This window comes from Berghia stephanieae, chromosome 5 (assembly GCF_034508935.2).
Source record: "Berghia stephanieae isolate SIO BIC M18660-M18661 chromosome 5, UCSD_Bste_1.3, whole genome shotgun sequence".
Taxonomy (NCBI): Eukaryota; Metazoa; Mollusca; class Gastropoda; order Nudibranchia; family Aeolidiidae; genus Berghia; species Berghia stephanieae.
In genome coordinates, this window is record NC_088364.1 from 56,674,677 (window position 1) to 56,697,711 (window position 23,035).

Here is a 23,035-nt window from a genome sequence, read left to right on the forward strand (position 1 = left end):
GTGACGGTCCATCGAAGACTAATTGCACTCGTTGTGCTGTTGGGAAGATACTGACTGACGGAATGTGCAATGGAACTGGCCCTTGCCAAGATGGACAATACCTTAATCCGGATATGGAATGTCTTGGTAATTAGTCTTCCAGGGGAAATTTATGATTCTAGATAACTGTGACGAGGAGGAGCAGGAGGAGGAGGATGAAGAGGAGGTGGAGGAAGAGGAGGGGGATGAGGAGCACTGAAATAGATATTGACAAGAGAGGAGGAATTTTGAAAACAGCCTCCAAGGCTTGACTGGGACAGAAACCAATGTTACCTTGCCATTAAGTAGGACAAGGAGGGTGACAATTTCATTTGGAAATGGAACTAGTGAGACAGTTCGAGCAGCATAAAAATGCAGTTTGACAAGATGTACATGAATCAATGCCAAATAAAAAAAGCAGAATGAAAAATTCAGACAACCCTCCTTTATCTTTGGGTTGATTCTTTTCCTATATTTTCTTTTTTGTTTTGTTTGGGACTTTACCATATGCGCCCTTTTTACATCGTTATCGTGCACCATCGTCTGGTGCTCATATTTTTACTTTCGTTTTTCAATAATATTGAACGGTTAAATCATGTACGGTCTTGCATACATAAATACACTCTCACACAGGCGCACGTATTTCTATATAATTTTTTATGGCTTTATGATTTGCAGATTGCTTCTTAGGCTGCAGTATGTGTCATTCAGACATTATTAGGAAAGGATCATTGTGCTCCAAGTGCCAGGATCCAAACCAGTCGCCGTTTGGATCGAGATGTTACAATAATTGCCCTCTTGGATCAGTTATGAGGAATGGAGTATGTTTCCGTAAGTTTTGTCCAGGTTATAAATAGCTTACGTTTCTGTTGAAAAAGTAATCTGCATAAATTTTGTGAATCAGCGCGACAATATGCTATTGTCAAAATGATCAGAATTACTAAATTCAAGGTTTCGACATTTGAGAAACTACATTCGTTGCCTAAATAAGGTCACTAAATCCAACAATAATTTCATAATTCAGACATATAAATCACATTTCCATCATCAGATTCCTCTCGACAAAAACATCTAGTCAATGTTTGTACTTGTGAGAGGATGTTTGGAAATCCATTATTATAAAGCGACTATTAAGCAACATTGGCGTCATGAAGGTATTATAGCTCAATTGGTAACGTAGTCGTCGCACATTAATAGTTTAAATATCCGGTTTAAGAAAGCGCTTTTTCTGACCCCTCTGTCAACACAGCTACGATTATGCAATTGTAAAGACCATTCAGAGAGTTAGATTGCGATAGACAATAACTGTCGTATTTGAAGGATAGCAAGCAATTATCATTGAATGATTATCACTTCAGAAAATTGGCCTTTGGCATAGAAATCTCTTGTGCAAAATCAGATGAAATTAAGTAGGATCAATTTGTTGGTTACAATTTTCCGTTCTGGATAAATACACCTTAAATGATAAATTGCGTTTAGGTAAAATACTCACATGTTCTGCTCGCCATATCAATTTACTAGCACACCAAATTCTGTGTAACCTTTAAACGGTTATAGTCTGCTTGAGGGACTTTAGAGAGAAGTAATCCCCCAAATGGAGGCTTGTCTTAAAATGATCACACAGAGTCAAGAAACGTCTAGTCCATTCATTCTATAAAGCCTATGGAGCCAAACTCTATCGTGATTTTTGTAGCATTATACTGACAGAAAAAAATCGCTTTCTTACTTTGCATAAATGAACTACTTTCCACCTGATCTAATAAACTCCATTAAATCAATACTGGATGGAAGGGGGGGGGGGGGGGGTCAGATGGATCTTTTATATTGCTCGGCTAATTAAAGGAGCTTTAATATTTTTGTATTTTTCTCAGCTCATTTTTCACCAACAGCGCTGTTTCGGTAGCATTTTTAAAAGAGGCTGAAATCTGCCGACATAGCGCTCTCTGCATAAAATAAGGTGAGAAAAATACAATCATAATACAGTTACAATATAGCTATTACTTTGTTTCTTTGACAGCTTGCGAATCAAGATGTCGCCACTGCGATCCAACAGGACACTGTCTGCAATGCTTCACTCCTTTTTTGTTGTCCAAGAAAGGCTATTGTGTTGAGGAGTGTGGGAGCTCGACTTTTGAGAAAGATGGACGCTGTCAACGTATGTATACCATTTTCTTACTCTTTGAATTTTCTTAAAAACAAATTATCGCCAAGGAATTTAGCATGATGGATAGGGAAACATCTTGAAGATATATTTTCATGATGACCACGTGCAAGAACTCATATAGTGCCTTTCTTGTCAACACATGATATTTACATATGCCAACGGCATGGATACAATCCAAATGTGAAATCAATAATGGTGTAGAATTGTCAGGTCCAGTTTATAAGCAAAGACGAATTGTGTGGATGCTTCGGATTTACCGTTTATCAACCAAGATAAAAGCACAAAACACGAAATAGAGAAGGTTATTAAGATATGTTAAATGAATGTAAGTCTTCAGTTTCTTGACCAGTGAGTGGATGAGATTCACAAAGACGGTATGCCAATACACTGATAATTGTTTTCTATAAGGATTTATTAGGCAATTTGGAATATTAACTCCATGTGACTGACGATACGAGTCATCGTGTTCTCTGTTACTCAGGCACCAATCAGTGACAATCACATACCCCAACCACCTACCCACCCACTTACCCTATCCCTCCCCTGATGGGATGCAAAATGAAATGCAACGTTTTAAGAAAGCGTGAACAAATGTATTTGCAAAGAAAATGAAAGAAGAAAGAGAGGGGGGAAAGGAAAGAAAGAAAGAACGAAAGTTGATTTTATAATCCTAGCTAAATCTCTAATACTGGAAATTTTCCTCCTTCTAACCTTATCGTTATATAATTTCTTTAAAATCATAATTTAATGTAACTGTAATTGATACAGATTTGATAATAAATTATATGCACACAGTAGAAGTAGAAGGATGAAATAGACTTTTAGTGAGATGGATAACAAATCCTAAATTCTTATACAGTGACACTGCATTTATTACACCCTGAATGTATTCTGGGATAGAGTCGCCCAAAATGAGACTATCGTTTATAAGCATTGTACATGTGATACACGAGCGTGTAAAATAACCATTACATGTACTGGTTTGAGTTTTAGTGAATAGTTTGTAATATAATACATTGAGGTGAGTTAGATGTTTGAAATAAAGTTTAGAGTCAAAATGGTTAGAATTATAAAATTCATTTGAAAAGCTTTCATTTATTCAAAGAAAAGTATATACATTAAAATCAAATTACACGATTTTGACTTATTTACATCATGATAATCCCGAATCGATACTAACGAGTCGCTTGGTCATACTGTATTATATAATCCAGGTAAATTAAGTCTTCTAAATTTACTATATCGAGGGTCAGCGGATCAAACCTCTAAAGTCCCGATTTTCACGATCGGTGGGTCAAAACTCTGAAGTCGACATACGACCTATGCGCACCATGTTTTATTTTAATTTAGGGCGGACCAGAGATCTGATTCGCCCTCGAGACTTCAGAGGTTTGATCCGCCGACCATCAATATATTATATTTCTTGGACAAAGACTTATAGATAATGACTTATCATTTTTTCCAAGAATGTAGCAAAAACTGCCTGATGTGTCAAAACAGAGCAGTATGTTTATCGTGCAAGGCGTCAACGTTACTACAAGATGGTCAATGTGTCGACATGTGTGGAGAGGGTTTCATCACAAGGCAGGAAAGTCGTATCTGTGAGAGTAAGTAAAATGCCTGGCAGAGATGACTTGCAGGGGTTAAACAAAATGAATAAAAACTTTTGACTTGCGTTTATTGAAATGGACTTTATTTTTTAAAACAACTACCCAATTTTACTGTTTGCTGTAGTTTTCTACTGTTTTAATAATCTCTTGTAAATGTTGTATATGAGTTGTATAGGCAAAGTAATGTCTATATTTTGTAAATGAAAAGTACTTTGAGATGTCTATATATGTGTGTGGAGAATGCTATGCAGATATATATTACCATTATAATTAAACAATGCAATGATGAAACTCAGTTTTCAGAACATCTTTTTAGAGCACGTAGTCTTGACATACAGATTTCATATGTTTCTTAGATACATGTCCCATGCTTTCTTATGGGATAACATTACATTACCCATAGAGGTCCAAAAGTTTGGTTAAATGCAGTAACAGGCTCGATATTTATTTAGGGTTCTTTGATTTTATAAAAATAATTTGGTCATATGATTAACAACTGTACATGCCATTAATGAAATCATAACACGTGAATTTAAATTGATTTGAAGTCTCTGGAGTTAACTTTTATAATAATAATAATAATAATAATAATAATCTCTTATAGAGCGCACGGTATCCTCAACAATAAGGCTCTTGGCGCTTTAAATTACATCAACACAAAACTATATTTAAAATACATGATGTCAAAAAATAAATGTTATCAAGGATTTCTTGAAAACAGACAATGATAGGGATTTTCGGATGCTCTGTGGAATGGTGTTCCATAAAGACTGTCACTATACAGTGACACAAACTATTCTCAACAACTATAAAAAAAAATAAAGATATTAAAGAAAAAAACAAACACAAAGACATGTTTTTTCTTCATGTAATAGGCAAGACAGTTTTTCAAATGTCAATAACAACTTCCCATATCAATGCCAGACCCAATATGGTCATATGCGTCTTGGTCTGTACACTATTTTGACTGAATTTATTAGTCATTTTGATTATAATCATTATTATTATTATTATTATTTTATTATTATTATTATTATTATTATTATTATTATTATTATTATTATTTATTATTATTATTATTATTATTATTATTATTATTATTATTATTATTATTAATGATAATATATTTTATTATTATTATTATCATTATTAATATTATTATTATTATTATTATTATTATTATTATTATTATTATTATTATTATTATTATTATTATTATTTTATTATTATTATTATTATTATATTATTATTATTATTATTATTATTATTATTATTATTATTATTATTATTTATATTCTTCTTTTTCTTCTTCTTCTTCTTATTATTATAACAATGATAAATCTACAAAGCCATAAGACACTTACCACATTTTAAAAAAAATGTATTTACTCATTTTAAAACCATCGACTTTCCATAATTTTTTACCCACAGAAAACAACTTTGGGCCAGAAATAAGTATGATTAACGGCATTAGTATAGCAAGAGACAGTGTCGTTGAAGTCACAGAGGAAATTGTTACTGTCACTGACATCGATACTCCCAACCAATTCTTATCTGTTGTTGTTGAAAAGCCTCCAGATTTTGGTAAGTGTATATGATTAATGATGATAATGATGATCCATATCTCGTCCTACATGTTAAGTGTTGCTGTTGGCTAGGGACTCCTTCTAAAGCGCTTTGAGCACGTTTAGTGGATATTAGGCGATATAGAATCTCATGGGTTTTTTTTTTAAATCATAGAAATAACAATAATGATAATGATGATTATAATCATAATAGGAATCGCAAGTCTCAGAGTTTTGCAGTCATTATCACTCAACCAATTACTTATTATGTTCAGCATCTACTAGAAAACTAAACATTTTACAACTGAACCAAGCTACAAGATAAATGGCGAAAAGTGTGTTGAATGATTTTTTTTATCTTATAAATATGAATTTTCCAATAAAAAACCATTGCATTAAGGAAAAAAATCCTACTTCAGCTTTAATGTTTTACTTCTCCAGGCCACTTAACCAAAGTTGATTCCAGCGGAGACATTCATCTGTTGGAAAAGAGTTCATTCATGATTAAAGATTTGACACAGCGCAGAATACATTACACTCAAGACATCCAAACTCGTGATAATTCAGGTAAACCGAAACACACCTATGGGTTCACTACAGTTTGCCCAGTTATCCATAAAATATAATTTCAAATAGAAATGTTTAACACATCTTCTCAAACCGGTATTTATGTCGGAGTGAACTTGATGGTTACAATTACATTTTCACCTGAACTAAAAGGAATTTGTTTTAATAATGCCTTTCATGATGACGGGAGTGAGTTTAATATCCTAAAATTTTCTTTAAAAACTAGAAGTTTCGAATTCTTATCTATTTGGATTGAGACTCAGTTTCTGATTCATTTCAACTTAATAGTATACCGAGAAGACAAGTCACATATGTGGTATTTTGTTTGGGATAAATTTAAATCAATATTAATTTGAGGACATCAATAGAGATGTCTGAAAATTGTTGAATCTCTTTCGTCACATTATTGTTGGGTATTAACACTTTGCAATAAAAACATAGGAATGCAAAGGAATGTGTTTGAACATTGATTGTATTTGGAATTAGTTTGAAAAAACTTATTTCAAACATTCTTTATCGTCTTATGTTATACTATTGTTGAACCACGCTGTATCTCACGTTCTGTATTGCCTTCAAACCAAAATAAGCATTGGTTCACAAAGCACATAACGATGTTCCTTATTAAATATATAATAATATTATCATTCCAGACTCTATCTCACTGAAGGCATTTGATGGTCAATTGTACAGTGCCATTATAGATGTCCCTATTGCCATTCAGTCAAATGATAAGATGGACCTTGTCACAAACAAACCAATACTCACCAAATCTGGGGCTGCCACTGTTATTAACGAGGAAATTATCGCTGTGAAACCACCTAAACTCGCCAGTGAAGACAGACTTGTATTCTGGATTTTAAATGATATGTCGATTTATTTTTTAAACGTTGCTTCTTTTATGTATCATTTGTATTTTTATACCTAAAATAGATACTAAGATTCTTTTGATATATTATTGTAATGCAGAGGGCAAAAAAGAAATGTATAGAGATCTTTAATGTGTTATAATATAACAAACACTTGCGGCTGGTATAGATTAGCAGGATATATAAAACGCCCTATTAAAATTTCAAGCTAAATTTAAGTAAAGAAATTTTTCCTGTTAACACATTAGCTTTCATTGCTTACTTCTACCACCAAGCGCAGGCCAGCTCAACATGTCAGACATTTTGCACACTCAGAAGGTGTTTATATTTTACATGTAAGTGATATAAAACAATCTACAAGGCTACAGAACCTGTTCTCCGTTGATAAGAATCGACTTGGCAAATGTAAAGCTCTGAAATTAAAACAATTAAGCTAATAAAATTAACATAGATTATTGGTTTCGTTTTTTATTTCGCAGGTCCAAAATATGGCAAGATCATAGACAAAATATCCAATAAAGATGTCAAATCCTTCACACTAAAAGAACTAAAGACAAGTGCAATAGTTTACAGTCACCATGGTAACGATAGTCACAAGATAGATATGGCTAGGATCCTTGTTGAATATGGACTTAATCAGATGTATCTGGTCTTGACCATGAAGATAATATCTGAGGTTGGTAATTTAAAGTATATTCCCAACTGATTTAATGTTTTTATCTATGCATGTAGAAGGAAAAAAATACAAACCTTTGGTTTTGACATCATAATAGCTTATCTTTCTTCAACTAAAGAACAACGCATGACGTTAGTTTTGTCCGATAGTATATAATGCTAATTCATTTTAAATATGTAAATGCCTTCCTTGTCTTTACTTTTAAATTAGAAACTGTTAATAAACATTTTTCAATCCTTTTCGGCAATTATTTTGTGTTTTATGCAAACATATATAAACAATTCCATTCTTTCTCCCTTTCACAACTACAGCTCCAGCTCTCTTTTCTATACATTCAACTTACGACACTTATATAAACAAGTATCTATCATTCTTTATTATCTCAAAGAGTTTTGGGACTGAAAGTTAATAATATGATATTTAGACCAAATGCAAACTGATTAACAAAATAAGAACAAAATAATTTTGAACATACGAAATATGCGTTATACGAACATGATATGTGTAATAATGAAATTATAATCTTCATTATTAACAAGATCCAACTTAATGGCAATAAACGGAATCGATTTGTACATAATACTACTCCCACCACCACCACCACCACCATTACTACTACCACCACCACTACTACTACTACTACTACTTCTACTATTACTACTACTACTACTACTTCTTCTTCTTCTTCTTCTTCTTCTTCTTCTTCTTCTTCTTCTTCTTCTTCTACTACTACTACTACTACTTCTAGTAGAAGTAGTAGTAGTAGTAGTAGTAGTAGTAGTAGTAGTAGTAGTAGTAGTAGTAGTAGTAGTAGTAGTAGTAGTAGTAGTAGTAGTAGTAGTAGTAGTAGTAGTAGTCGTAGAGTAGTAGTAGTAGTAGTAGTAGTAGTAGTAGTAGTAGTAGTAGTAGTAGTACTAGTAGTAGTAGTAGTAGTAGTAGTAGTAGTAGTAGTAGTAGTAGTAGTAGTAGTAGTAGTAGTAGCAGTAGTAGTAGTAGTAGTAGTAGTAGTTGCAGTAGCAGTACTAGCCTACTACATATATCTGACATGTTTAATCCTCCAAACATTGCATGTAATGTTGATATTTATAATGATTTTTTCCCCGTCAACAGGCTAGTTTGCTCCCTGTTGTCATTTCCAACACGGGGGGCCAAGTTTATGTGGGCGAAATGTTCCAAATTACAAAAGCCATGTTGGAAGCACAGACTCAAGACAAAGTACATGTGGCAAGTCCCGATGTTGTGTACAGACTTTCGCCTTCAGAAAGAAATCCAAGGAATGGTTTGTAAAATATGATTGCCCTTAACTGCTTACATGTTAACAGAATCATTTGTCATGAGTCAATATTTCTTGTTATGAAATTGAACAGAAAGTAAAATAAGTGTTGTTTATCAATGTTGGGTTCTTGGAATCCATCACTTTTAATCTTTAAAAATCTGATTTAGATTATTATTTTTTTCCTTTATTCCTCCCAAACTTTTCATTTTTAATAAAACATAAAAAGGCAAATGTTATCACTGATATTGTCATTCACATAAAGACACATGATTTAAAAAGTGAAAAATATTGGCAGCCCTATTCTATATTACGCTTTTAGTTTTAACAACACTGAATTAAAACTTGTCCGAATTTCTCATTTTAATAGTTGATAAATTCCGCTGTAAACTCTGTTATTTTCTGCAACTGTATAAACAAAAGTTGTTTAGCCAATACTTTGAAGATAATTTAAAATGGAAGGCTTTTGGCATACTGAGGCAACATTAATCTAAAGAAATACTTAATTTAGTCTCCAATGCAAAATGAAGAGAAATGCGTTTTGTCATTCTATGCAGTACTGATGTTACATGATTGAATATCGTTTTTTCTTAGAAGGATTAGTTTTGATTCAATACAAAATAGATATAGACCGGTTTACCAATAAAAAAAGAAACAATTGGCGTTTAATTTGATCGTATGGGTTGCTTGCTTGAACAGCATACTATTACGTAATAGAAGTGATAATAATACAGATTTTATGACTCCATTTTTGTCTCCTTCTTCAAGGACAACTGGTGATGGTTGTTCCAACACCGTTGTCAGGGCCAAGACATGGATGGGAAAAAGTGGATAACAAAAGGATGTCAGCCAGGATGAGTCGATTCACACAACGGGATATTAATGATGGCCGTATCTTCTATAAAAATACTGACACTGATAGCTTGGCAGACGAGATGCGTTTTGAGGTGTGTTAGAATAAAAGCAACAAAACGTTAATAAAAATAATACGATTGTCGGGATATATAGCCTTTTGCTTTTCTGCTGATTGTTGTGGTTGTGGAATAAAAGTTTAAATTTCTATCCCTTCCGAGTTCCAACATCAAATAGTATAATAATTAAAGATATTTTAAAAAAGCCTAATATTTTAATTCATGCATTGTGTACCTTCTTGGTTGTCAAGAGGATGTGAATATCTTTTATATGAAATAAAAATATAATGAGTATTTTTTGTTCTCTTATTAATACATGTAAAGCTTGTTTGAAGAACCAGAAGATGTGAATGTATCAGACACGTGTAGTACATAGAAGCACAGTAAGCACTGCTTACCCAAGGCCTACTATGAAGTACAATTGTCATGGTGAACCTGTGAAAGGACGCAATATGTGAATACAAATTTTTTAGTTAATTGAATAGATAACTATATGACTAGATACTCACATTATTATTTTCAGGTGTCAGACACTGCCCAACCCCCTAATATCCTGGAGGATCAAGTTTTCTACATTCAACTTTTATCCAATCACACGTCCCCACTGTCCATGCCTACATTGGCTCCTGGTGTCAAGCTTAGCATGACAGTAAGCACTGTTCATATATACTTTAAAGATGATGAATTCTATTCTAAATAAAACTGACATTTGTTTGTTTTTAGCTGTGTAGTTCGGCACAATGCACTAAAAGAAATTAATATACGCCCTCCTTTACACAAACATATGTCAAATAGCTGGATGAAAGGGATATTTATTAGAAAAATGAACTGGTATTTGTAGACCGTTTATTGTCATTCATTATTGTTTTCACTTGTCTTAATATGCCTTTTTAGAGTTTGATCCACGTTTACCTTTCATTACAAGTCTTGGTTTTGCTTGAACTTAGTTTGATATCATCTCGTCAAAATACAATTGACAAATTTTGTCCAATACTTTTTTTCTGTAATGCAAATGTAGATATCAGTTTGAGTATATGATGATAAAATGGTATTAATTTTTCATCGTTTGTTACCAATATAGTTTCTTGTCATTGTTAATTGCCTGTACATGGATACAGTTTCTGTATAAGGTTTGTATACTTCCTCAGATATTTGAGAACCAGATTGTACCAATCACATCAACGAACATGGCTTTCCAAGACAACGACACGCCAAGTATAGATTTGGAATACAGGATCACCAGACTTCTATCACCAAAAGAAGGAAGTTTGGAGCACATTGACTCACCTTTCAAGCATGTGTTGCGATTTACACAGGACGACATCAACAACAACAGAATTATTTACAGACCACCTCAGGATGAAATTGGGAACAAATCTATGGATGTCAGCTTTTCTTTTATAGGTGAATATTTATTCCTCAGATTTTAATTTTTCTCTGGCTATACTTTTTATGTCAGAATATCATTCATAGATGTGGAAAAGCAAATAAAATGTACTTATTTCTATAAATAAAAAATAAAATTGAGCTTTATATAGCGCAATATCCACTAAATGTGCTCAAAACGCTTTACAAGGGGTCCCTGGCCAACAGCAACATTTAACATGAAGGACGGGACATGACGCTTGTTAGGCGATATTACAATATTTCGGACAAAGACAACGCTGTTAACGGCCAGGTACTCATTTTACACCTGAGTACGGTGAGAGAATGTGAGTAAAGAGCCTTTTCCAAGGACTCAACTATGCGCCGAGCGCGAGGCTCGAACCCAGGACCTTCAGATCCGAAAGCGAGTGTCATACCACTAGACCACATAGCCGCACAAATGACATGGGGCACTTATTTCACCATAAATTATTTTAACAAACCTCTTATTGTTTAGACTTAGAAAAGAACATTTGCCTTGGTCTTAGAAAGGATTAACCTTATAAGGCTATATTTTGTATTACTACAATTTTATAACCTTGTGAAGATTTTACACCCTATCAATCATCCACGAAATTGAGGGAAGCAACTTTTTAATTAATTACTGGAAGTACGTTTTCAAATGTGGAGCTAGTACTGTTTTTAAAGAAGTAAACCAGCAATTAATGTACAACTTAATATAAAAATTGCAATAGACTAGGAACAGCCACGTCTAACAGTGAAATGAATAGGTGGAATACTTGTAACGAAGTTATATTCTTGTCTGTCAAACAGTGACGGAAGGGAAGAATATTAAGGATCTGGAGGAGCACCAGTTTACAATTCGTGTTATCCCTGTCAACAACAACCCACCTCACTTCACCCACTCAATACTAAACATCAGTGTGTTGGAAAAAGGACATGTAAAGTTGTCACCAGCCATGGTGGAGGTCATTGATATGGATACCCCCAAAGAACAATTGATGATCAGTCTGATACTTGCCCCAACATCTGGTGTTATAGAGAAAAGGCTTGAGAGTGCTAAAGCTATTCTCAGGAGAGGTGCGTTGTCAAAACGTTTTGTCACTTAATAAAATGTAACATATTACTTAAAACCGGCATTATTTCGTTGTCGTTTAAATGCTTAAAATTGCATCGATAGTCATAAATATGTGACTTGGCTTAATTCAATGACTTTAAAAAAGGATAATAATAACAGTTTCCCAATGAGCGAACACTCAGCATTTCATATTTCTGATATCTTATCATTGAATTTTTTTGGTTGATATTGGCTTCATCCGACTTAATAGCAGTTTGAGGCGAGGGGGCCTACGTATAATCAGCTGTGCAACTTAATTGTAATTCAAACTCGAGGCAGTACTGTCAGGGATGATAAAAAAAACTCCTGTATTTTCTAATTTATTTATAAAAATAATAAATATATACATAGAGTTTGTATATATGGGGCATAATCATGACAAGGTCAGGTCTGTGCGTTTCACAGTTACAAGCATGGTAATCTAGATAGCATTTACATACACACACATACACACACACCCAACACACACAGACACACAGACACAAATAGATACATTTCCGTTTATTGCAAAAAGAGAGAAAAAACATTGCTAATCAAATACTAATGGAACTTTGATGATATTTAAAGACATGGATTTGTAAAAATATATTATTTAAATATTGATTTAAAAGCGTCTATGATTGATGTTTCACAATTAGTTCTGTCGTTTTACAATCATCGGTCAATAAAAATATCTTTACTGATTGTAAATTACGGCACAAGTGGCATTTGAATAAACAATTAAAATGTGTCATTTCTTTGAGAAACTTTTAGGAATGAGGAAATTGGTATTATTAAGCAGTTTTCCAGTTTAAGGTGAAGCAGATATTATTTTTTTTACTATCTGTTCATTTGTTTTTCTACTTCATTACCAGGTGACAAATTTCCATACTCTGACATCGGCAATGAAGAGATTCGCTATCTTCATACAGGAAGTGTTCTTCCTCCTCGGGATTTTGTTGTATTCTCTGTCAGCGACGGGGAGCACCAGGCAAATATGACCATCAATATATCCGTGGTTAAAATTGATAAAACAGCCCCTCAAATGTTACCAACTGCATCATGCCAGTTCAATATATCTGAAGGTAAAAGTAAATGCACAGGAGTTAAAGAATTGTTATTGCAAAAACACGTCACGCAAAATGATAGTCTCTTTGTCTTTTAATTATGCAACCAGGAGGTTTAAAAACGTTCATCTTATTCAAATGATATTTTCTGGCTTAAAACTGATAACTTGATAGATGTTTCACTGTCACAAGCATGGCAGATTCAGATTAACGCTCTATATTCTGTTACATCACCTAATCACCAATTCGCACCACAACGTTTGATATAAAACTTGTATGTAACTCGCATATTAGGTGACAAATAACTGAATTGGTAATTTAGAATAATTTGTTATGTCATTGAACAAGCTATGAATAATCGGCTTTAGATAGTGTCGGACTGTGTGGGATTTCTAGTGTAAAAAGTGCGCTTAACGTATTACTTTACTGTATGAAAGGAAATATTTCCTCATGACCTGTTGGGATAATAACTAAAGCATTGTAAAAAGCATTGATCAAGGGAAAATGCAGAACTGTGTTGTATATAAATGAGAATATATCTCTACTTTTCAGAGGAATAGTGAATACGTAGGAATGCTATTACTTTTAATAATTCTTATTTTCTGAAATCAAATGAGGGAAGAAGTAAGACGCAATGAATCTTACAATAGTTCATGTCCACAGGAGCGACATTTACCGTGACAAGAGAGGAAATCCTTTTCTCTGATTCCGATGACAAAGATGAGAATATTCAAATTGTGTTGGATCAAGAGACAACCCATGGTTATTTTGACAAGAATGGCATCAAGACCCACGAAGGGGGCGGGTTTAGTCAAGAAGACATCAACCAAGGAAATATCAAGTAGGTGTAGAGAGTCAACATCAGATTCTTGTTAGATTGCATCACTTTAAGACAAATTAAAAACTATGAAAAATGACATTTTAATGAAAAAATAATTTAGAATTGAAGAATAATTGTTCATTTGCCTTAATCGAATGATCTGATACCTTATGTTAAGAATCTCTCCAGGCTGACATTTATGCGAGGCTTGGTGTATAGAAATTCTACAATGATTAAGTCAGGGTTTAAAAAAAAAAAAGATAACCCTCTTTCTGCTCGTTATCACGGGCTTATGGAGCTTGCTATAATTTTAGATTATATCAGATAAAGTCTTGTGAGTTTTAATTTTTAATTATATGTTTTGGTAAAGGGGGAACCTAAAACGTTAACAATCATTTGTATTAGGTTAGGTTTGAAGCTGTACATTTCTTTTAGTTCGTTTAATTTATCAAGAGCTCGGCAATAGGGAATGAGATTAGCGGAAGAGTAGCGTCCCTTGATTGGACATCACCTTACAGAGAGAACGTCAACGTGGTTTTGCGCATGCGTCTCTCTCGTCCTCGCTTTCGGTGAAGTGTCTCCGGAAGCGAGGACTAGAGACGCATGCGCACAACCAACATGACGATCTCTCTCTAATAACTTTTCAGCCGGTGACGTCCAATCAAGGGACGCTACTCTTCCGCTAATCTCATTCCCTATATATTGCAAGTGGACAGTACCCGTCATGTTTTGGTAAACCTAATTAGAGCAGCTTTAGATTACAAAAAGCTTTAAAATAGGACTTTCTCCTTTGCTCTGTCTACTGATTGATGCGATATATTAAAGTTAAAACAAGTGATTTTTTTTCAAGTGTTCATCTTTCGCTTTTATTAAATTCCATTAAATTCCATATTGTATTTCATTGCTCTATTGTTATAATCTTTTGAGTATTCTTTATCCTTGCTGATTCAACCCTGATGTGTTGCCTTATTGTAAACCGTTTTAATTTCTTTAACATTTCATTTTAATAACTCTAGGATATTGGTGAATTGAGGAAATACTTATTGAAATGACGATTTTTTTCACTTATTCTTTTGCAAGATTTCATGCGGAACAGGAGATTGGCTACAAGCCAATAACGGAACTAGTCTATCTGAACGTCTCTGACTCGAGTGGTAACATTCTACCAAACCAAATCCTGTCAATCTCCATCCAGCCTGTGGACAACTTGGCCCCAATAGTCACCTTTGGTCCCAACTTTTTTGTATGTCATGATTAATATCATTTATACATCTTTGTATATTATTTTTGAAAATTAAATAGTTGTTACGGTGTACTTGTATTAATGTGAAAAGGTATGTATAATACAGTGCCAGACAAAGCAGAAAAAATGGGGGGATTTTAGGTAAATTTATTTCTGCTTTATCTATCACTATAGCAATAATCAGATTGAGTTAATAAAGCTAAAAGTCCTCACAGAAGAACACCTCCTTGAATATAAGTGCTTCAGTACGTAATTTGTCAGATTTTATCACATAGACCATGGATAATGGGTGCCTTGTTACTTTTTTCCGCTGGAGTGAGGGCTTGAACCCAGACGCCCTGCTCTGGATTTCCTTGAGGTTCAATATGTGCTCTATGCCACTAGGGCTTGTAATTTTCTGGATGCTTTGTCTCGTATTGTATCGTATACACTATTTGGCCTTTGTGGTTACTTTACGTTAGACATCTTTTGTAAGTCATGATATAGATCTTTGACACTATTTCATATATATTATAGTATATTAAATTTTTAATAGTGTCAAGTTACTAAACTTCCATTTACATCTAAGTCGCTTATGTTATTTTTACAATTCTTCTTCTTCTTCTTCTTCTTCTTCTTCTTCTTCTTATTATTATTATTATTATTATTATTATTATTATTATTATTATTATTATTATTATTATTATTATTATTATTATTATTATTATTATTATTACTATTATTGTAAGTATTGGTGGTATTACAATGTTGTATTTTTATGATTATTTATGGTATCATTTTATGCTTTGGTTTCATTTACCTTTTTTCCTCACTCTCATGTCTGTTGTCATCAAATTGTATGGATTATTGATTAAAATAAAAGTTATTTCTGTTTGTCTTATTTTGACTATGGAACTGATACTTATCATGGCAGACCTGCCTACTTGAAATAGGAAAATGTAATAAGTAGTTTTCAGGGTAAATAACATCGTAGACATTTAACTACCCTTAAAAACCACCAGTTTGTCCTTATAATGCGTGGGGAAAAATATTAACTCTATGTGATAGCTCTGGCACCAGAACTTCGTTTTCAAGAAATGACATTTAATTAAAAACCTTTATTATATCCAGCCCGGGATTTAGCCGTAGTACTACGGGAATTTTCGTGGTAGTGAGGAGGTCTGTTGTGATGGGTATCAATATTTTATTATTATTATTATTATTATTATTATTATTATTATTATTATTATTATTATTATTATTATTACTATTATTATTATTTATCTATTTATTTATTTATTTATTTATTTATTTATTTATTTATTTATTTATTTATTTATTTTTTTTTTTTTTTTTTTTTATTTTTTTTTTTTTTTAAATGAGAAAAACTGATTGGAAATGTAAAAGTGATGGTGATAGTGGTAGTGATAATGGTAATGGTGGTGGTGGTAACGGTGATGATTGGGGTGTGGGGATTATGGTAATATTATTATTGTTATTATTATTGATATTCTTGTTGTTGTTGTTGTGTTGTTGTTGTTCTTCTTCTTCTTCTTCTTCTTCTTCTTCTTCTTCTTCTTCTTCTTCTTCTTCTTCTTCTTCTTCTTCTTCTTCTTCTTCTTCTTCTTCTTCTTCTTCTTATTGTTGTTGTTATTATTACTAATTATTATTATTATTATTATTATATCTATTATTATTATTATTATTATTATTATTATATTATTATTATTATTATTATTATTATTATTATTATTATCATCATTATTATTATTATTATTATTGAACGTATTGATGTTATTACCATTCGTGTATTTTTTGTGTTTATTTTTTGGTTCCATTTACCTTTTTTTTCCACTTTCATGTATGTTGGCATCAACTTGTTGATTTATTGGCGAAAGCCTAATATTGAATAAACTTGAAACTTGTAATGGTAACGCCAACATAACCTGTAGGATAAAGCAGTTTTTGATCACACTTTTGCTTCAGTTATATTTCATTATATATGTCTAGTGCGGCTGGTCATGGTTAGTGGCAGGGTCTTCTATCGCGCTTAACTATTGTCCCTTTTTGATGCTGTCTGTCCTGATTGTAAAGCGAGGTGACTTAGCTTTACCCAGGCCCTAGCTGGAGACCTTTATGTGAGATATGTGAAGGGAAGCAATCGGATATAAATTATCGTGTTTTGATTTGAGATATATTTTTCACCTGCACATCATCTCTCTGATTGCCTGTTTATTAATATTCGGGCCCGTCTGAATTTCTCCCTTTTAAGGATTTTGGAGGTGTCTATGTGACTTTAAGTTGTCTTTGACCGAACACAGAGGTATATTGTTACTTGTGACTATTTTTTTTTGTCAGACTTTTTGTTTTGCGTTGCAGGCACAGCATAGATACAGGACCCAACTCTAAAACAAATTATCCTTTCGTTTAGTAGACCATCTGTCTCTTTTATGCGATTAAATGACCTTAATCTGTCATAAGTGCTGCTAAACTTCTAAAATTTAACTTATATGTTTTGACAAGATTATTAATTCTCGGTTTGCTTTCACAGTCAGCATAGATAATTCCTATTGATATTATAATGGTGATTTGTTGGATGGATAACTGAACCATCTAGTATGGTTAGGGCAGTAAGATGCATCTCAAGAGGGATATTTTATTTAGAGTAAGATACTTTGTAGGGAACATAGCTACAATTGCTTTTATGAGCATTGATAATACTCAATATTTTATTTACCCAAGTCACATTGGTTTTTTTAGACAAAGTTTCCTAGGCTCAGAAGGTAATGATGTAGTGTTTCTCTTTTCTCTTTTTATTTTATTGCCCAAAAGCTCGATAATTTCAGAAAATATGGAAAAGCATTTAATATATCTTGATTTGTTTTTCTGATGTAAGATGATAAGAGTATGACTTTTTAAAAATGTTGGTTACATGTGAATTTATTCTTTTGATACAAATATTTCTTTATAAAAGATAAAGCATAAGTGCCGAACAGTGATTATTTTATATAATTCATTTCTTTCCTAAGCCATTGTATTTTGATTTGCATCTTTTAAGATTTATGAAGAATTTCTAATGCTCAGAATGTGAGTCAGTCAATTTAGTGATGTATATTTTAGACTCCTTGATATCAAATCTGAGGCAGATAAATGCATTCTTCACTTTGAATACTCGTCTTTAAAGTTAAAATGGAAGTATAAATTTAAGCAGGTAAACAAACTAAAGGAAGCAAATGACAATGATTTACATTAATATTCTCAAACCATTTCCCTATAATTCATATTCTATATTTCTAAATATTCTGTGTTATTGCGGTATATATGTTTCCAATTTAAAATTTTGATTTTTCTTTTTAAGGTGGACGAAGGAGGACAGCAAGTTATTTCTTCTGATAGTTTAAAAGTTATGGATATAGATACTCGCGTGGCTGACCTAACAGTTGTGATCAAGAGGCAACCTATATTTGGCAAACTTTTTAATGTTATTAATGGTGAGTTTAACAACCCCTTTTTTAAAACAGTGACACAATCACAGTAACAGTTATCTATATAAATTGCCGTGGGATGTAGAACATGTAAAGGGCATTGTTAAAACACAATAAGGATTTCACAAGACAAGACAGACAAGACATAAGTTAACAGAAATGGTCTCCCTTGGGCTTCTAAATCGATAAATTGACATTGTGGAATAGTTTTTATCAAATCAAAGGGCTATAATAGGCATGCTATGTAAGAAGATTATGATCATATGACGCTTTTTACTTTTAGATGGCAAAATTGGAAGGAGAAATGGTGATCTTGAATCATTTGCACTGACAGACCTGTTGGATGGAAACCTTGCGTACGCTAACACCAACCACAATGGCAAAGAGCCATCTGCTGATGTTTTTCTTTTCTTCGTCACTGATGGCAAAAATAAATCCCCTGTACAACGATTCAATATAACTATTCTTGTGAGTCTATTTTCATCAACTTTTTGACTCTTAACCAATATGTTCCTTTAAAAACAGATTTAATGTGATGGGCTTTGTTTCTATGTTTCTCATATTGGTTAAATAAACTCAATTATGCTTATATTTTCTTGAAAGTTTTCAGAAGTTTTAACTATTCTAACCCTTTATTTTGATTGAATTAATTTTTAGTATGTTACCTATTCGTCTTAGCTTATATCATTAAAAAAGAATGTCTATGAACAATGATCAACAATATCTGGGGAATTTTTGAAAAGTCATGTTCCAAAACGGAGATAACTTTTGAGAGAAAAATTGCGTAAGAAATCTTCTATTGCTATGTAAAACTGTAACAGTCATGATCATAACTTTTTTACATACACATTGGAACGGTCTATGATTACCATGAAGTATGGAAGAGATCCAGCTAAGCAAGCCTGCAAGATGTCTAAATAACATGTATTTGAGGGTCAAGCGTAGTCCAATTTTGCAACATTCAACCTATTGGGAGATGAAAAAAACTGTAAATAATCTAATTGTTTTCAAATCTCGAATTATTGCTTCTTATATTCTTCTTCCTATAGCACACCTACACTTGCGAGGAAATATAAGATAAGTCGGCAGTAGATCGAAATATTCATAGTTATTTATTTTCTTAATTTGTTAGATCACAATTCACATATATGTTCCAACTTTTTTCAGCCAATAAACGACGAGAAACCTTCCATTGTGACCGAGCAATTGTTTGTGGAGGAAGGTCATTACGTGACCTTGACAAATTCTTCCATGTACGTTGTTGATTTAGACTCAAAGCCACGAGATCTTCTTTTCACATTGGAGGCAACGCCTGTCAATGGAGTGCTCCTAAAGAAAAGCCTTCCCGTGGATACATTAGATAAGGCTGTGGTCATGAAAGACAAGGATACATTCACTTATGATGTAATTATTTTATTTTTCTTCCCATCAATTTTCTTTATAAATAACAGTACGATCATTCCGTGGACATTACAAAAAAAGGAATTAAATACCAATGCACTATTTTCATAATTAATTTTAGAAATGCCTTTCTCGGGCACTCCCTTAACATAGATGAAACATTATATCAATATTTCAAAAGAACATATTAAGACATGATTTTAAGATACATTTTGTACAACAATTTGAACTTACTGTAATTTTACAAAGATTGGAACGTCCTTAATAACAAAAAAAGCCAAAGCGCGGTATACAGCAACATTTCAGTAATAGTTTCTGAATAATTTTTTAAAATAAGTACAAACATTAAATGCTATAAAGCAGAACAAAAATACAGAAACCAAAAACAAAATGTGTACGAATTGAGCCTCGTTTGGTATGTCTCATGATCGCACAATAAATGCATTTATGAAAATTCATCGCTGCTGAAACGTGTATCCTTTCAGAGTTGATCTTGTGTCACAGACTGAATTAAAACAACTCGTTTAGACAATCAGAGCAAAGGAACTAACTATTTAGATTATGAATACAGTGATAGCCACTGAAAAACCTATGACACTTGAAAATAAATTCTAGCAGAGACTGCAGTCAACAAATGGCATTATATGCGCGCAATGTCAAAACAGCTGGTTGGGTGGATAACGGACAAGAATTGTTCTTTTCCATTGAATAGCAAATTATTGACAAAATTAGATTGCCACCAATGCCTGCAACAAACCACCAATTGATGATAATGGCTATACATGATAAATTCAAAACGTTATATTGATTGAAGAATGAAATATAAGTATTTTGTACACATCTAGATGTAATCATTTCTTATCTAAAAATTGGGATGAAATCCAAACGTTAGATGTCCAGCTATATGTTTTTTAACATTTTGGTTCAAAATTTGTCTTTACATGTCTCTATATGATAATATTATTTAACTTGTTAAAGATTTCCGGTTTCCAACATTGTTATTGGCATATGACAATGGATATATGTTTTATGTTTGTTGGTTGTGAGATAGGTAATGGGTGTTTAAAGATCACTTCAATAATTTGTCATGTATTGAAAATCAATCAAATATTTATTGCAAACTTTTGTTATCCTAGAGCAGTAAATGACATCTTGAAACAAAATACATATTACAATAGTTCAAAAGGCACAAAGAAAAGTATCATTTCAAAAGATATTTGTGTTTCTTGGGGATTTTTTTTACAAACCAAAAAATAGATTAAATAAATTAAATTAAATTCTCTTTATTCATCCCATAGGGGAAATTTGTCTCTAGGGTCTATTTAAAGGGAAGACTGGAATAACCCAGGCGTCAGCCACAGTGTAGCGCCTCAAGTTGAGCTAGGGCTCAAGAAACACACAACGCAGCAGCCGGTGATCGAACTCGGCACCTTTCGGGTACCGGAAAGTAAAAACCATACCGCTGAGCCACGCTGCTCAATAGTTCACTAATATTCTTATTCAAATTTGGTAATGATTTTATATAAAATATTCCAGTGGTTTTATTCCAGGATTCTATGGTTGAGATTGATTTAATATAACTCCATCGTCGTCTTTACTCTGTCAAAATTTCATTTAAAACGCTCTTTTATTTTCTGCAGGATATACTTCAAGAATTGATTATGTACCAACATGATGATGGCGAGACAACACAAGATTCCGTTCAACTTCGTTTGACTGATGGAGATTTTACCGATTTCAAAGTCATAAATATAATCGTTGGCGTTGTCAACGATGAGACCCCCCGAGTTACTATAAATAGAGGGCTCAGGGTTAAAGCAGGTGGGGTGTTTTCTAAGGTATTAGTACTTGATTACTATATTATTCATCATGAATTACATACATCTCCGCTTTCGAAATTGAGTCCATTTCATAAGAATGAGACTTGCTGGGTGGATGCAAAACACAATAGTTACGAGTACGTTCCATTGAAAAACGTCTTTTGTTCATACAGTTTGACGTATCCGAAGATGAAACATTAGATTTGTTCGAAAATATCACTTTGTTGTGGAATAGGTTGCTTCTGCTGCTGCAGATATTGATGATGATGATGATGATGATGATAATAATGATGATGATGATGATGATGATGATGATGATGATGATGATGATGATGATGATGATGATGATGATGATGACAATAGTAATTTATATTCATAATAATAATAATAATAATAATAATAATAATAATAATAATAATAATAATAATAATAATAATAATAATAATACGAGGGCTGTCCCAGAAATATGGTAAGTAAGCTCGTAACTCAAAAAGTTGTGAATGGAATTGAATGAAACTTACAGTATAAACTTTGACATCATTTTTTACTTTTCACGGTAGTCGCCGTTTCGATCAATGCATTTCATCCATCGTGACAGGAGGTCAAATACCCCCTCCCTATAAAAATTGACGTCAAGACATTTCAGGAAATTCTCCACTTCTGAAATCAATTCATCGTCATCGTCAAATTTTTTTTCCACCCAAGTGTCTCTTAAGGGGTCAATACAGATGGAAAGCAGATGGAGCGAGATATGGGCTATGAGGAGGATGTGGTAAAACTTCCCACGCATTCCTTTGGAACCAGTGCTTTGTCATGTTTGGAGTATGGGGAGTGGCATTGTTGTGTTGAAAAACGACTCCTCTGCTGAGCCGATCGGGTCTCTTTCGTCTTTCGGCCTCTTTAGGTTTGTTCAAAGTTTCACAATATCTGGCAGCGTTTATGGCCTGACCTGGTTGCAGAAAATCAATGAAGAGAACACCTTTGGCATACCAGAACACGGTGGCCATCAACTTTCTCACTGAATATTGCACTTTGAACTGTTTGGCCGGTGGTGAAGAAGGACGTTTCCAGATCATCGAATCCTTTTT

At 33.0% G+C, this 23,035-nt stretch overlaps 1 protein-coding gene across 1 annotated transcript in view; it reads left to right on the forward strand.

Moving 5' to 3' along the window:
- LOC144973978 (extracellular matrix organizing protein FRAS1-like) overlaps window positions 1-23,035 on the forward strand; it is a 99,409-nt gene that overhangs the window by 27,289 nt on the left and 49,085 nt on the right. Inside the window, exons 18-38 of the mRNA XM_078916867.1 lie at window positions 1-126; window positions 697-849; window positions 2,036-2,173; window positions 3,649-3,789; window positions 5,224-5,376; window positions 5,799-5,924; window positions 6,575-6,810; window positions 7,039-7,195; window positions 7,270-7,466; window positions 8,577-8,745; window positions 9,508-9,686; window positions 10,174-10,299; window positions 10,799-11,054; window positions 11,850-12,116; window positions 13,008-13,217; window positions 13,863-14,040; window positions 15,100-15,262; window positions 18,600-18,732; window positions 19,010-19,194; window positions 19,894-20,130; window positions 21,768-21,948. The exon at window positions 1-126 is cut by the window's left edge and continues 24 nt beyond it. Coding sequence (XP_078772993.1) covers window positions 1-126; window positions 697-849; window positions 2,036-2,173; window positions 3,649-3,789; window positions 5,224-5,376; window positions 5,799-5,924; window positions 6,575-6,810; window positions 7,039-7,195; window positions 7,270-7,466; window positions 8,577-8,745; window positions 9,508-9,686; window positions 10,174-10,299; window positions 10,799-11,054; window positions 11,850-12,116; window positions 13,008-13,217; window positions 13,863-14,040; window positions 15,100-15,262; window positions 18,600-18,732; window positions 19,010-19,194; window positions 19,894-20,130; window positions 21,768-21,948 — 3,711 coding nt within the window. The remainder of the gene's footprint in view (window positions 127-696; window positions 850-2,035; window positions 2,174-3,648; window positions 3,790-5,223; window positions 5,377-5,798; window positions 5,925-6,574; window positions 6,811-7,038; window positions 7,196-7,269; window positions 7,467-8,576; window positions 8,746-9,507; window positions 9,687-10,173; window positions 10,300-10,798; window positions 11,055-11,849; window positions 12,117-13,007; window positions 13,218-13,862; window positions 14,041-15,099; window positions 15,263-18,599; window positions 18,733-19,009; window positions 19,195-19,893; window positions 20,131-21,767; window positions 21,949-23,035) is intronic.